This window comes from Cricetulus griseus, chromosome 5 (assembly GCF_003668045.3).
Source record: "Cricetulus griseus strain 17A/GY chromosome 5, alternate assembly CriGri-PICRH-1.0, whole genome shotgun sequence".
In the NCBI taxonomy this organism is placed as follows: domain Eukaryota; kingdom Metazoa; phylum Chordata; class Mammalia; order Rodentia; family Cricetidae; genus Cricetulus; species Cricetulus griseus.
In genome coordinates, this window is record NC_048598.1 from 190,041,912 (window position 1) to 190,055,515 (window position 13,604).

The following is a 13,604-nucleotide window of genomic DNA, read 5'->3' on the forward strand; positions in this document are numbered from 1 at the left end:
TAGTTCAGGCTGGCTCGTTGCATTGCATTGACCTGGTTCTTCTCCCTCTAAGCGCTATAGTTTATTTTCCTCACTACGTTTTGTTTCTAGCTCTTACATTTAAGCCTTTGGGCATAGAGTTGTCTGTAATGTCCAACATGTTTTGTTGAGAACATTCTTTCTCCAATGAATGCTCTTGGCACCCTTGATGGAAACTAAGAATCTGTCTATGTGATTGTATCTTTATCTGCAGGTCTTTGTGAAGAAATAGAGCACCACTCCTCTCCCCCCCAGAGAGGCCCAGGTTTCTTTTATGCCAAGATGAATCCTGGCCATAGCTCTACTACCATTGCACTGCTCTGTGGTCCTGGCAAGCTAGATGTGTGTCGCCCACCGGTACTCTCAGCACTCTGGGAGATGGAAGCAGGGCTATCTCTGGTCTGGAGCTAGCCTTGGCTAGCCATCTCGAAATAAGATCCCAGAGTGAGTCTTTTGGCTAAACTCCAGGCTCATATCTGACAAACAGCCCAGCTAGAAAGGATTTCTATATGCCATGCAGAGACTGAGGCATCTGCCCAGAACTTTCCTCTTGGCTTTTTTCGGCAACTTTATTGTGCCCTCAAGACCCACCCCGCAGTGTGCAACCTGGAACCACGATCAGATCCTGGGTGGTCCCAGCCTAGCTGTGTGAGAGAATGTTAGTGCCAGTGAGTGCCCACTATAAACAGCAGCAGGCCTGCTCTCCCGTGCCAGTGCGTGGTGGCTTTGTGCATTGAGTGGGAGACACAGGTTGACTGATAAGCAATCCTGGGACCAGTAAGGGGGAGCGGGCATTCTGGCTGGCCCTGTGCACTGAAGGATGCAGGTTCAGAGGCAGGATGACAACAGGAGTGTCTACTAACAGGGTCACTTAGTAAACCCTGAACCAGAGCTAAAGGGTGGGCAGATGGAACCAAGGAGCAAGACAGACCAACATGAAGTGGGCTTCTGGGAAACACTCTCCCACCTGCTTTCCGGCAGCCACTGTGGTTTTACTTGCCCATCAGTTGGTCAAGCTGACCACCTACTGACCAGCTGGATGCTGAGGCAAGTGGTTGTGGGAAACTTCTAGAGCTAAAGCGCTCCAGCCTCCATACTGGCTCTTCAGGCGTGTGAGCAGGTTACTTAATGTCTCATTTCCTTATTCATAAGATAGAACTAATTATAGCATCCTCCTCATGGGGATTTGCCCCTAGAGCACTGTGAGTGCTGTAGACAATGGCTGGAGTTGTAGCGTGGAACAATGTAGCATTTAATGCAGCGTTTTAAGGCCACCCTGCAGATGGTTTTCCAGCCCAGGGCTAAGTTGCCTTGTAACATGGTAACTTAGCACAATTAGCCTTTAGAAGGTCGGAACAGAAGATGTTAATGCTAGTGCTTCAAACTTGGGGCTGCAAGCATTTCCGGTATTTCCAGTGAGTCTGTTAGAAATATGTCCTGAGGGGATCAAGGTGCCCCTTCTCCTATTAGCAGCTTTCCCACTGGAAGGACCTGAAAGCCAGGTGGCAGCCACTGGTCCTGTTTTAGCTGTGAAAAGAATGGGCTTCAGAGCTCATTGGTGGCGGTGCCTGCACTGAGACCTGTGTCCACATCTGTAGCCTACAGAAAGCTCTTACTTGGAGGTAAGCAGTATTATCTGAAGTCCATTCCTTCCTCTTTCTGGCCTTTCTTGGGCTTCCTGAGCTGATTGAAAGTGTTTATCAAAGAATGAAATAAGCAGAAAGCACATTTTGAAGACCTGCTAAGTGCCAACAGGGGAAAGACTCCCATGTGCATTGTCAGGTTCATCATCTCTCCATCCACACGTTTCTGTTGAGTACTTGCTGTTCCAGGTGTTTGAATCAGAGCAGGCCAGGGCAAGACCTTGTGTGTTTATATTCTCCCAGGCATACAAGCTCAGAGCTCCGAGGCCTGTGTAGCAGGCTGTTGATCTTCCGTGTTGAGGCTGTTTGTGACGGCCTCAGAAACTACATGGCAGTCCAGGTCCTATAGAGAGAGCTGCTGGGGGCCTGTAGGAGGGTGGGACAGAGCTTATAGAGATGCCTTTCCGAGCTCTGATTGCCTGATGCACATTGGGTGAGTCTATTTGTTTTACTGGCTTTACACCTCTTGGCTTTGATTCAGAGTGACAGGTTTTGTCCTCAGAGAGTCACTTATTCAGAGAGTTGGCAAGCAGCACCCCTGGACCTGGAGCAGGTTCCTCTTGGCTACCTTCTCCCCATCACTCAGCTCCTCATCCTCATGGCCCTTAGCCAGTGCCTGGCACTAGCACGCTAAGGAGTGTGGATGGTGAGAAGTTTGGGCAGTGCATGGTGGAGTTTACAAGCTCAGAAGCCCAGGAAGGTTCTACTGGATCACAGGTGTAAAAAAAAATTCGGTAAGGGGGCTGGAGAGATGGCCCAGAGGTTAAGAGCACTGACTGAGTTCAATTCCCAGCCACCACATGGTGGCTCACAACCATCCATTATGAGATCTGGTGCCCTCTTCTGATGTGCAGATATACATGGAAGCAGAATGTTGTATACATAATAAATAAATAAAATCTTAAAAAAAAAGAGAGCCTCCCGGGAAAAAAAAGATCAGTAATATGAGGCTGACATGGTGACATATGTCTGTAGTGTCAGATACTCAAGAAGTTGAGTCCAGGAGTTTGAGCCCATAGCAAGACCCTGTCTTGGAAAATAAGGAGTGATGGGCAGGGGTGTGGGGTGGGGTGTGGGGAGAAGACAAGTGAACTGTTATATCTGGAGGCCCAATTTGGTGCAGGGTCCATGGCCACTATGGTACACAGTCCTTTGAGGAGGTACAGGTTTCATGGGAGAGGCCCAGGAAGTGGCTAGCTGGCCCAGCAGGTCTAGTGGATTCTGGGACTTTCTTCTTATGTGGGTAAAAATCCTGCCCGAGGCGACAGAGTTACTGGGGATTGGGCCAGTGCTGGCTTGGCATGTGCCTCAATTCCCGGGACCAAATAGTACCAGTGAGAAGAGTGAGTGATGAGCGTAGGGATGCTGGGGTTGGACATCTGTGGGGACAGGATGTGACTTCCTGGGTGACCCCACCTTGCTGAGTCAGGTCTTTATGGGGGAAGCCCAGGGCAGGGACTGGTGAACTGTCCTCCCAGCCCAGGCAGGCCCTGGGCTATTCCTTCTGCAATTATTGGTCATGTGAGCTCTATGTTCCCTGTTGAGGTGTGGGCAGGAAGATCTGCTTTCCCAGGGTTCCCTTCTTCCCACATTGTGAGAATGGCTCTGGGTGGTACCCCCTTGGTGAAGGCCTTCTCTCTCCCCAACCACATTTTCCAAGTGGGAGTATGTTGGTACCTTTTCCTCAGAGTAGGTGCTGAGCTCCTTGGGGGTGGGAGAAACAACTTGTTGAAGGCAGAGGCAACAAAAGCCAGAGTTTAAGAGTTCTGTGAGGTCCAGGCCACAGGGAGGTGACACCAGGGAGTCCTGCCATCTTGGAGAGCAGCCAGCTCCTCAGGTGATCTTCAGTGCCTCTGGGAAGACAGAGAAAAACACTCAGGACTATTAATTATTCTACAGAATCTACTGGAAGCTTCCTATAGTGACAGCCATTAGAATTTGGAGACAGTACTTGGAGCCTGGCTGTGCTCTGTCTTTCTCCCAAGGAGGAAGCCTGCTTTGTGTTCTGGAAGAGAGATGACAGGCGGTATAGGCCAGAGTGCAGGGAGCCAGGGTGGACTGTGACTGAGTTCCTATGTCTATCCTTAGCCCATGCTTCCTCAATCCAGGCAAGGTCTGGCAGCCCCTCACCCCATATATATGGCAGGGACAGCTGCACACACAGCTGGTATAAGCCCTGTCTTCCCGGAGCCCTGGTCCCTGAAATGCTCATTAGTCAGAAATGGACATCTAAAGAGACATTGACTCAGGGAAGCCAGGCAAATGTTTGGAATTCCAGCAGGGGGGAGGGGGAGACAGGTGGAGACCGGGCCTCTGGGGCTAGCCAGTCTGGCCAACTTGAAGAGTTTCAGGCCAATGAGAGACCTTGCCTATGAAAACGAAGGTGGGTGGCTTCAAAGAGACAACGCCAAGGGTTTCTCCAGCCTCCATGTACACCAACATATACACGCACCCCCTCTCTCTTACACTGCCCAAACACACACACAAAAGGAAAAAACTCAACCAAGTTCCAGGTCAGTAAGACCCTGTTCGCAAAACCCAAGGTGGATGGCTTTTGAAGAAGAGCTTGACCTCTGGTCTCTAATTTATGTGCACACAGGCTCATGGCCTCACACTCTCATGCTCACACACCTTCATGTTTATTCTCTGTCTCTCCTGTCTCTATGCCACTCCTTTTTTTATGTGTATGAATATTTTGCCTGCATGTTTATCTGTGTATATACATACATGCACAGAGACATTCATTGCCCACAGGCCAGAGAGGGCACCTGATTCCCCAGAACTGGATTTACAGAAGGTTGTGAGCCTCCATGTGGGTGCTGGGAATCTAACTCAGGACCTCTGGAAGAGCAGCCAGTGCTCTTAACTGCTGAGTCATCTCTCCAGCCCCTGCCCCACTATTTTAGAATCTGATGGATAAGTGTGATTCAGCAGGACTTTTTCCAAAGGCTTCTGAGAGGTTTGAGGGTAGGTGCCACTGGCCTAGCCTGTTGGTCTTCAGAGGTTATATGTGGTGTGTGTGTGTGTGTGTGTGTGTGTGTGTGTGTGTGTGTGTGTGTGTTTGTGTGTACACATAGCTACCTTTAGTGTAAAATATAGGCATTTAATATAGTCCTCCTGTAAACCCTAGCTGTGTTGGGCTGGCATTAGCCTGGGATGGGGCATTCCACATCCCAACCAGGCCCCAATGGTCCCAACACCCACCTCAGTGCAATCTAGTCTACAGCAGATGGCCAGTACCATGCCTGTTGAGCTATTCCCATTCTGCCAGCAGCTGCCCTGTTGCCAGGGAATCCCTAAGGAGCCTGTGAACTTTTACAGCTGCTGATTGGCTGTTCTCCTACAGCCATATAAAAGGTTTTGGAGCCCCATCCTGCACCAGCAGTGCCCACAGTGGCCCTCCTGCCTTCTCTCCCTTCTCAGCTTCTTGTATTTTAACTTGGAGTCGCCAATGCTAGAGTTTCCCAGGAGGAATCTTGGCATCCCCCAGCCTATGCCTATTGATAGAGAGCTTGGGGCAGCTCCTTGAAGGTGCTATTTTTTTTTTTTTTTTCACGACAGGATTTCTCTGTGTGGCTTTGGAGCCTATTCTGACACTTGCTCTGGCCTCAAACTCACAGAGATCTGCCTGTCTCTGCTTCCCAAGTGCTGGGATTAAAGGTGTGCACCACCAATGCCCGGCCTTGAATATGCTATTTTATAATCAGCCTATCCAGGGAAAGAGGTGGCTCTGACAGCAGTCAGTTTTCACGGCCAAGGACTGTTTATCTGTGATGAAAGGGCTGATCTTAAGCCACTTTCAGAGCACTTTATTGACGGTTGCTGGCCTGTGTTCTCAGTGGCTTTAACTGAAGGGGGCCTTGTAATTCTCTCTCAAAGCAGGGCCTCTTGAATAACCATTGACAGTCATCTCCCAGAATCCTTGGGATTTTTTTTTTTAATTTTTTAGACAGGGTTTTTCTGTAGCTTTGGAGGTTGTCTTGGAACTCTCTCTTTAGACCAGGCTGGCCTCGAACTCACAGAGCTCCACCTGCCGCTGCCTGCTGAGTGCTGGGATTAAAGCCGTGTCCCACCACTGCCATTTAACATGGTTGCCTGCACGTACAGATGTGGTAGCCATAGACATTGAGGGCTGACTGCAGACCTACTGGTCCAAGATGGTAGTGGTGCCTCACCTTTCCAAAGCTTGCGGGTATTTCACTTGGTCCCTTAGCCTGTCTGCTACTGTTTTGTTACCTCCAGGATGGGATAAACATTGGGGTTATTCCTAAGTTTAGATCCTGCTGCCCTGGAGGGGTGTAAGGTTAATGGGGCAGGTGGCTGCTTCAATAGCCAGTTCACGCTCACCAGGCGTCCCCCAGCCCTCCTTTCTGTACCCCACTCTTAGAATCACCTTCTGTTAGCACCATGAAAGAGAATCCCGAGGACCATGCCATTGGCACTCTGGATGGCGTCCTCTCTGCAGCACCCTCTACCATCCCCCTTAAGGCAGAAACCTTCCCACAGCACACTTGGAGAGGCTTTAGGATTAAAACCAGCTGCAGCTCAGATCCTGACATTCTATCTTTGTATAAGGGGCCAGAGGGTAGGAGAATGGAAGGGTGGGAACCATGTGTGTTAGGGAAGGACTGAGTCACTGCAGAGTCTGGTGAGTCACAGCCCAGGGAGTGTGCCCCTCAGGACTCATGGTCAGTGTGTGGTGGGCCAGCTAGGGTGACCAGGCAGGAGCATCAGGATGTAACTTCTTGGAAGGGCACTGCAGGATCTCAGCTTTCCAGGGTCCTGAACAAAGTGCCAGTAGGCCAAATGTGTGGGCACAGGGTGAAAGCGGCCAGTGCAGTAAATCTGAGGGTCCTGGCTGAAGTAGAGGCCATGGAGGAGTACTTGCTTCCCATGGCATACTCAGCCTTCTTTCTTGTACCACCCCAGGACTGCCTGCCCAAGGTGGCACCACCCACTGTGGGCTGGACCCTCCAGCATCCATCATTAATCAAGAAAATGCCCCACAGATTTGTCTACAGGTCAGTGTGTTGGAGTCATTTTCTCAAATGAAGTTCCCTTTTCCCAGAGGACCCCAACTCATGTCAAGTTGACAAAAACACCAGTACAAAGGGACTGAGGCTAGAGGTTCAGCCAATGGAACAACTGAGGTCAAAGGTACAACCCCTTATCATTGGAACTACTGAGGCTAGGGGTTTAGCCCTTACCAGTGGCACTACTGAGGTCAGGGCTTCAGCCCTTAACAAAGGCACTGCAGAGCCAAGTAGGACCCCCCCCCCCACCTTCAACCTCAGCTTGGAAGAAAGAAAGGAGAGGGAGGGATGTCTAATTGACCCTGGCAGACAGGACAGGGAGCCTCAGCTGGCAGAAGGCCATGTTGGGCAATTTTGTCAATGTCAAGAACCCTCCCCTTCCTGTAAGACTGGTCCCTTGACACCAAATTACAGCTCAGCCATTTGCTCTGGGGGCCACAATCAGGGTAAAGGGAGCCTTTAAATGGACAGAGTGTTTTCTGACCCAATCCCCTCCTATCTGCTTCCCCGTCCTATCTGTGTCTATAGCCAGAGTCTTAGTCTGGATTTCTGTTGCTGCTGTGAATCAAAAGCAGGTTGGAAAGGAAAGGCTTTATTTGGCTTACACTTCCACATCAGAGTCCATCATTGATGGAAGTCAGGACAGGAACTCAAACAGGGCAGGAACCTGGAGGCAGGAGCTGATGCAGAGGCCACGGAGGGGTGCTGCGTACTGGCTTGCTCCTCCCTGCCACCTACAACACAGGTTTGGTGATGTCACTACCCCCCTTTCCCTGAAGCCCATCGGGTAATCTCTGGGTCCCTTTTTCCTGTGGTGGCTTCTTGGTTCCTTTGTTGCATTGCATCCATATGGATGTTTTGAGCAACCTCCCAGAAAACTGTCCAAACGACACATAAATCACAAATGTGGGTAGAAAAAGCAGCTGGAAAAGAGAGGAAAAGGATGCTTATTATTTTTTCTAAAAATAGACCACATGTAATGGATTTACTTAAAATATATTTGGAATGTATTAGATTCTTCAAAAGCATTTTAAAAAAGAATTTGTTGTTTTGGGTTTTTTGAGAGAGGGTTTTTCTGTGAAACAATCCTGGCTGGCCTGGAGCTTTCTCTGTAGACCAGGCTGGCCTCACAGAGATCTGCCTGCCTCTGCCTCCCAAATGCTGGTCTGAGCCACCCCTCTAGCCATGAATTTGTTTTTATGATGTGTATGGGTAGGTGTGCACATGTGAGGACAGTGCCCAGGGAGCCCAGAGGTGTCGGATTCCTCTGGAACTGGAGTTACAGGTGGTCGTGAGCTGCCCGGTGTGGGTGCTGGGATTCAGGTCCTCTGCAAAAGCAGAGTGATCTCTCCCACCCGGAGAAACTACTCGTTTTAAACTTCACTTTTGTTTTCTTTTAGTTGACACATTATAGTGTCCACATTTATGGGCACAGTGTGCAAATTCAGTGCAGGCATGCAACATGTGCTGTTCCCAGAATCCCTCTGCTTTGCCCAGCACCCCTCTGCTGTGCCCAGCACCCTCTCCTGTGCCCAGCATCCCTCTGCTGTGCTCAATAGCTTGCTGGCTTCATATTTGGAAACTTCAAATTCCTTTTAGTTCTTCAAAAGTGTGCAACAGGTAATATAGTGAGCACAGTTTCTTTTTAAAATACTATTTGGGAGGTCAAGGCATATATATTAATATATATTCAATAAAAATAATCCCATACATTTATGTATTCACACACACACACAAACACACACACACACACACACACACACACACACACACACACACACACGTATGGGATTTGTTAGAGTGACTTACAGGCTGTGGTCCAGCTAGTCCAACAATGGTTGACTACCAACAGAAAGTCCAAGAATCCAGTAGTTGTTTAGTCCATGAGGCTGGACTCTCAGCTGGCCTTTGATATATGCTGGAATCCCAAAGAAATAGGCTCTAAATGCCATTTCTTGCCAGTGAGAGTGAGGGCAAGCAGGCAAAGAAAAGAGAGCTTCCTTCTTCCATGTCCTTTGTATAGGCTGCCAGCAGAAGACGTGGCCCAGATTAAAGGTGTGTCTTCCCATCTGAAAAGGTCTGGATTAAAAGTGGGTCTTCCCAACTTCAAAACACAGTTATACCCAGTCACTTGAGTTATTTTTAGTTAATTCCAGATGTTGTCAAGTTGACCACCGAGATGTGAATAAGTGATCGCCTACATGTATGTGTGTGTATACATGAACCTGCACTGTGTTTGTGTTTGGTGCCCACAGAGACCAGAAGCAGCATTGGATCCCCTAGATGGTTGTGAACTGCCAAGTTGCTAGCTGCCCCGTTGGTGCTGGGAACTGAACCTGGGTCCTCTACAAGAGCAGTAAGCGCTCTTAACCCCTTGGCCATCCCTCCAGCCTATTTGCCTTTTCAACTGTCGATTTCTTACACTTGATTGCAGAGACAGTCTCTTCCCATTGGCTAAACTTCAGGCTGTCACATATGGGTCTTTGTAGTGATGGGAGTGGCCCATGAATTTAGATGGAAAACTCCACCCTTACCTCGACTTGACTCTGAGCTGATGGTTTTCTTCCCCATGCACAGTCAGCATCGAAGCCCCCCGCTATTCTCGGGCGGGGCATTCCTGTCACATGTATTTTTAGTTAATGGTGCAGCTGTCACACATGTCTCCGTGTGTTGTTTATGTCCAGTATTACTTCAGACTTACAGGAAGGATTTATAAGATCCATGGTTAGATCACGTGGTTTACTGTGTTAATATAATAGTAGCAATAGTGTGTGTGTGTGTCCCAAATTTGATTTTCAGTGGGTAACTGGGTCTTACTGTGGCTGGTTTTCTTTGCACTTGAGGAGCTTACCCCCTGCAGCCATACAGGCTCTGTGGGCAGCTGTCCATCTTGAACACTGCCAGGACTGTGTTTATTTATTGCTGGAGCTGCAGCATCAGGTGGGCTGGGCACTGTGTTAATTAAATTCCTGGGCGTGGCAGCTTTGTCCGAGAGCTTCAGATCCCCTGAACTCTGCCTGCAGCCTCACCAGCCAATGTCAGTGCCACCCAAGGCTGGGCTGAGCCCTGCCTGCTGAGAGGTGTAACGCTGGGTCACCAAGCCAGCGTGATTTCCTCTGTAAGCGCTGTCCTTGAAAGGGTTCTGCTAGACCCACTGCTCTAGTGATCAAAGGACTCCTTCCTCTGAGGCTCTGGGGTTGATTTTCTGTCCCTGCATTCCTGGCTTCATAAAAATAAAAGCAGAATTCTTGGAAGCTAGACAAGAGTGTCAACTAGACAGCAGTTCAGAGCCCCCAAAGAACCAATGTCAAGGCTAGCGCACGTGAAAACGCATTCCAAAAGAAGCCGAGAGACAGGGAGTGGCTGCAGGTGTGTATTAAGTTTCTAGAAAAATGTCAAAACAGCTATAAAAGAAAAACAACACATTGGGGCTGAGCCCTGAAAGGGCAGCAGCCACTCCTAGCACCGCCCGCCTATGCCCATGTCCTTTGGCCCTGCGCTGCTGGCATGGTCTTTGTCTGTGTCTCTTTGTCTGCCACAAATTCCTCCACCCAGTGCCATGGGGATTGAGGCCAGCCAGATTCCCAGCCAAGGTTTTTTTTTTTTTTTTTTTTTTTTTTTAGTGATTTAGTCATGTTCGAAAAAGGGTTTTCTTATTTTTTTTTTTAAATCGTAAAAAAGATGGTTGCTCTTTCCAGAAAATTTCCACAAAGTTTTGTGAGATTAACAATAAGGACTGGGCCAGGTGGTGGTGGCACACGCCTTTAATCCCAGCACTCAGGAGGCAGAGGTAGGCGGATCTCTGTGAGTTTGAGGCCAGCCTAGTCTCCAGAGAGAGTGCCAGGATAGGCTCCAAAGCTACACAGAGAAACCCTGTCTCAGAAAAACCAATAAATAAACAAACAAACAAACAAACAAACAAACAAACTAAGGAATGGGCTAGAGAGATGGCTAAGCAGTTAGGAGCACTGCTCTTCCACAGGACCTGAGTTCAAATCCCAGCACCCACATCAGGAGGCTCACAACCACCCATAACTCCAGCCCCATAAGATCTGACACCTCTGGCCTCTGCCAGCACCCATGCTGACATGCACGTACACATGCATACACATAATTAAAAATAAAATAAATATTTAAAAAATGAATGCAAATAAGAGGGGAGGGGAAATCTTTCAATGATGATCTTGGCATGGACAGTTGCCCTTTGCCAAGTGGCTCCTGAGACCATGGTGACTCTACCCATAGGAGAATCCTCAGGTCTTATACATGAACAACCAGGCCTTTGAGGGGCTGGGCCACTTCTACACACTCCTAACTCTTACTTAGTCACGGGCTCAGTAATGGGGAGTCCCCAACCCTTTTATACAAGTTTTTTTTTCTTTTTTCCATGTTGATTTTTTTCAAGATTTATTTATTATGTATACAACACTGTTCTGCCTGCACGCATGCTTGCACACACCAGATCTCATTACAGATGGTTGTGAACCACCATGTGGTTGCTGGGAATTGAACTCAGGACCTCTGGGAAAGCAGCCAGTGCTTTTAACCTCTGAGCCATCTCTCCAGCCCCCATGTTGATTTTTTTTTAAAGATTTGTTTATTTCTGTTTATGTGTGTCTGTGCATCCTGTATATGCATGCAGTGCCTACGGAGGCCAGAAGAGGGTGTCAGACACACCTGGAGCTGGAGTAATGGGTGGTTTTGAGCCACCATGGTGGTGCTGGGAACTGAACTCAGGTCCTCTTGCCAGAGCAGCCAGTGATCTTAACGGCTGAGCCATCCCTCCAGTTCCCTGTTGGTGGCATTTCATTCTAGTTAGGTGTGAGGCTGTAGCTACTAAATTCACGACTTTGCCTCACTTCTTGGTATTGTACCCTCAGTGTTCCCGTCCACAAGTCCCCACTAAGCTCGCCTTCTGTGGTGGGGGTAGCATCTCAAATGCAAGTATACCACACCCCATAATACATGCAACCAAGTCCCTCTGGTTGGGTGTGGAGGTTGCTTCTAGCTTCCTTTCAGTGAGCCACCTTATTTTTGATTAGTTAGCATATAGAATACTAAATTTCATGATCCACAGTACATATGACTTTTCATTCCACACATATCACTGTTCTTTGGTCCCCTCCCCCACTTTCCTCATTGCAAACCATCTGCCTTCTGCTTCCGTTACGTGTGTGTGTGTGTGTGTGTGCATGTGATATAATTTAACACGGATTTTACATGAGAGAGTATGTGATATTTTAGATACTGTATCTTGTTGTCCATCACCCTCTCTTGTTCGCCTCTCTTTAGACCTCTGCTTCCTGCCCTGTAGACACTTTCTACTCTCATGTCCTACACATGTTGCCGTTTTAAATAGAGGCATGGCTGGGATGCGGCTCCATGGTAGGGTGTTTCTTTAGCAGACACACAGCCCCGTGTTCCATCCCCAGCATTTGCCATAAAACAAAATAATGAGAATGGTACGGGGAAGTGTTGAGTATTAGAGTGTACGCCCATTCTGGGCTGCTTATTCCAGCAACCTTGGGCTCTGTGCAAAGCATCCTGGGAGACTGACAGATAAATCAGACCCAATCCCTTTACACGGAATTTGGATGGAAATAACCTTAATCCAAAGCAGGTTATAGTTGCTGTCAGCTGACACCTAAAACCGGCATGCAAAGAGTTTTGTCCTGGCTTAATGGGATTTTAAGAACACTGGATGAGAAAATCTGAGGTTAGGAGCAGTCCAGCTGAGGGGATTGGTGTGGGTGGTTGGCTTGCTCCAGCTGGCAGGTGTCACTCAGGAACAGGTGGGCTTTATTAGACTGGCTGGACCAGCTGCTTGCCTGTGTCTGTGAGGATCCCTTCCCGTTCTCCCCACCCACCCCTGCCACAGAGAGACACAAACAAGAACTGCTGGAGACACAAGCTGGTGTGAAGTAGGGACAATATAAGCTCACATGGCCATCTCCTTGCCATGTTAATTTCAGGAGTGCTCTGGGTTTCTGTGGGTTCGGCTGATGCCAGAGGCAATGTTCTTTCAGTTGAGGGCTTGGATCCATTCAAATCAGGCTCATTTTGGGTTTCACCTTCTCTGTCTGTGAGCTTTGAGAGTCTTTTGTGGAGGGTCTAAGAATGTAGATAGGAGTTACCTCGATCCCAAGCTAGCGAATGGGACAGGGAGGCTACGTGGCAAGGGATGTCTCTACCAGCCTACTGCTCGAACAGCAGATGCTATACCTGCTTTCTCCCTGCCTATTTCCACTTGGGTACTTTGGGATTGACAACTATGCCAAGTGGGGGAGCATTTGGGGGAGCTCTGGTACACTGTGCCTGCTGCCGCCTGGCACTCTCCATAACTCTGACCTCATGGGGTCCTTCACAGTCTTCACAGGTGCCATGACGCAGCAGCCCCAGGAGGACTTTGACAGAAGTGTGGAGGATGCCCAGGCGTGGATGAAGGTGGTACAGGAGCAGCTTCAGGTCAATGACAACACACAGGGACCCCGAGCAGCCCTGGAGGCACGGTTGCGAGAGACAGAGGTAGGCAGTGGCCAGGCTTTGCTGGCGCTGTGGCATTGGCCATCTCCCTCCTGCCCTGGCTGAGGGACTAGTGAGCTGTTCACACCCTGACCTGTGTTTAGGTGTCCTGGTCATTTCGCTTAAACATGCATTCTGATAATGTGGTTTGGGGCTGAGGCTGAGGTTCTCGTCTTCCAGAAAGTTCTACAACTTGACCTGGCTGCTTGTCCATACTTCTGTCATAAGATGCCCTGCCTTCCATCCTGTTGGGGGGAGGGGGGTCGGCAATCTGCACATCCAGGTGGGTCTCCTAACCCTGTTGGCTCAGGCTTGGCTCTGCCCAATACTCACCCCTGAAATCCAAGGTGTCTGCTGGGTCTGGATTGGCCTACTTCTGCCCTCAGTG

The 13,604-nt window shown here is 49.0% G+C and overlaps 1 protein-coding gene across 4 annotated transcripts in view; it reads left to right on the top strand.

Annotated features, from left to right (window-relative positions):
* Syne3 (spectrin repeat containing nuclear envelope family member 3) overlaps positions 1-13,604 on the top strand; it is an 81,303-nt gene that overhangs the window by 19,258 nt on the left and 48,441 nt on the right. For 3 of the 4 annotated variants that reach the window (XM_027416469.2, XM_035445505.1, XM_027416471.2), the window contains exon 2: positions 13,062-13,219. In XM_027416469.2, coding sequence (XP_027272270.1) covers positions 13,076-13,219 — 144 coding nt within the window. In that variant the 5' untranslated portion in view covers positions 13,062-13,075. Of the gene's footprint in view, positions 1-8,990; positions 9,051-13,061; positions 13,220-13,604 lie in introns of those variants that run through there. The other variant, XM_027416470.2, reaches the window with a different exon arrangement.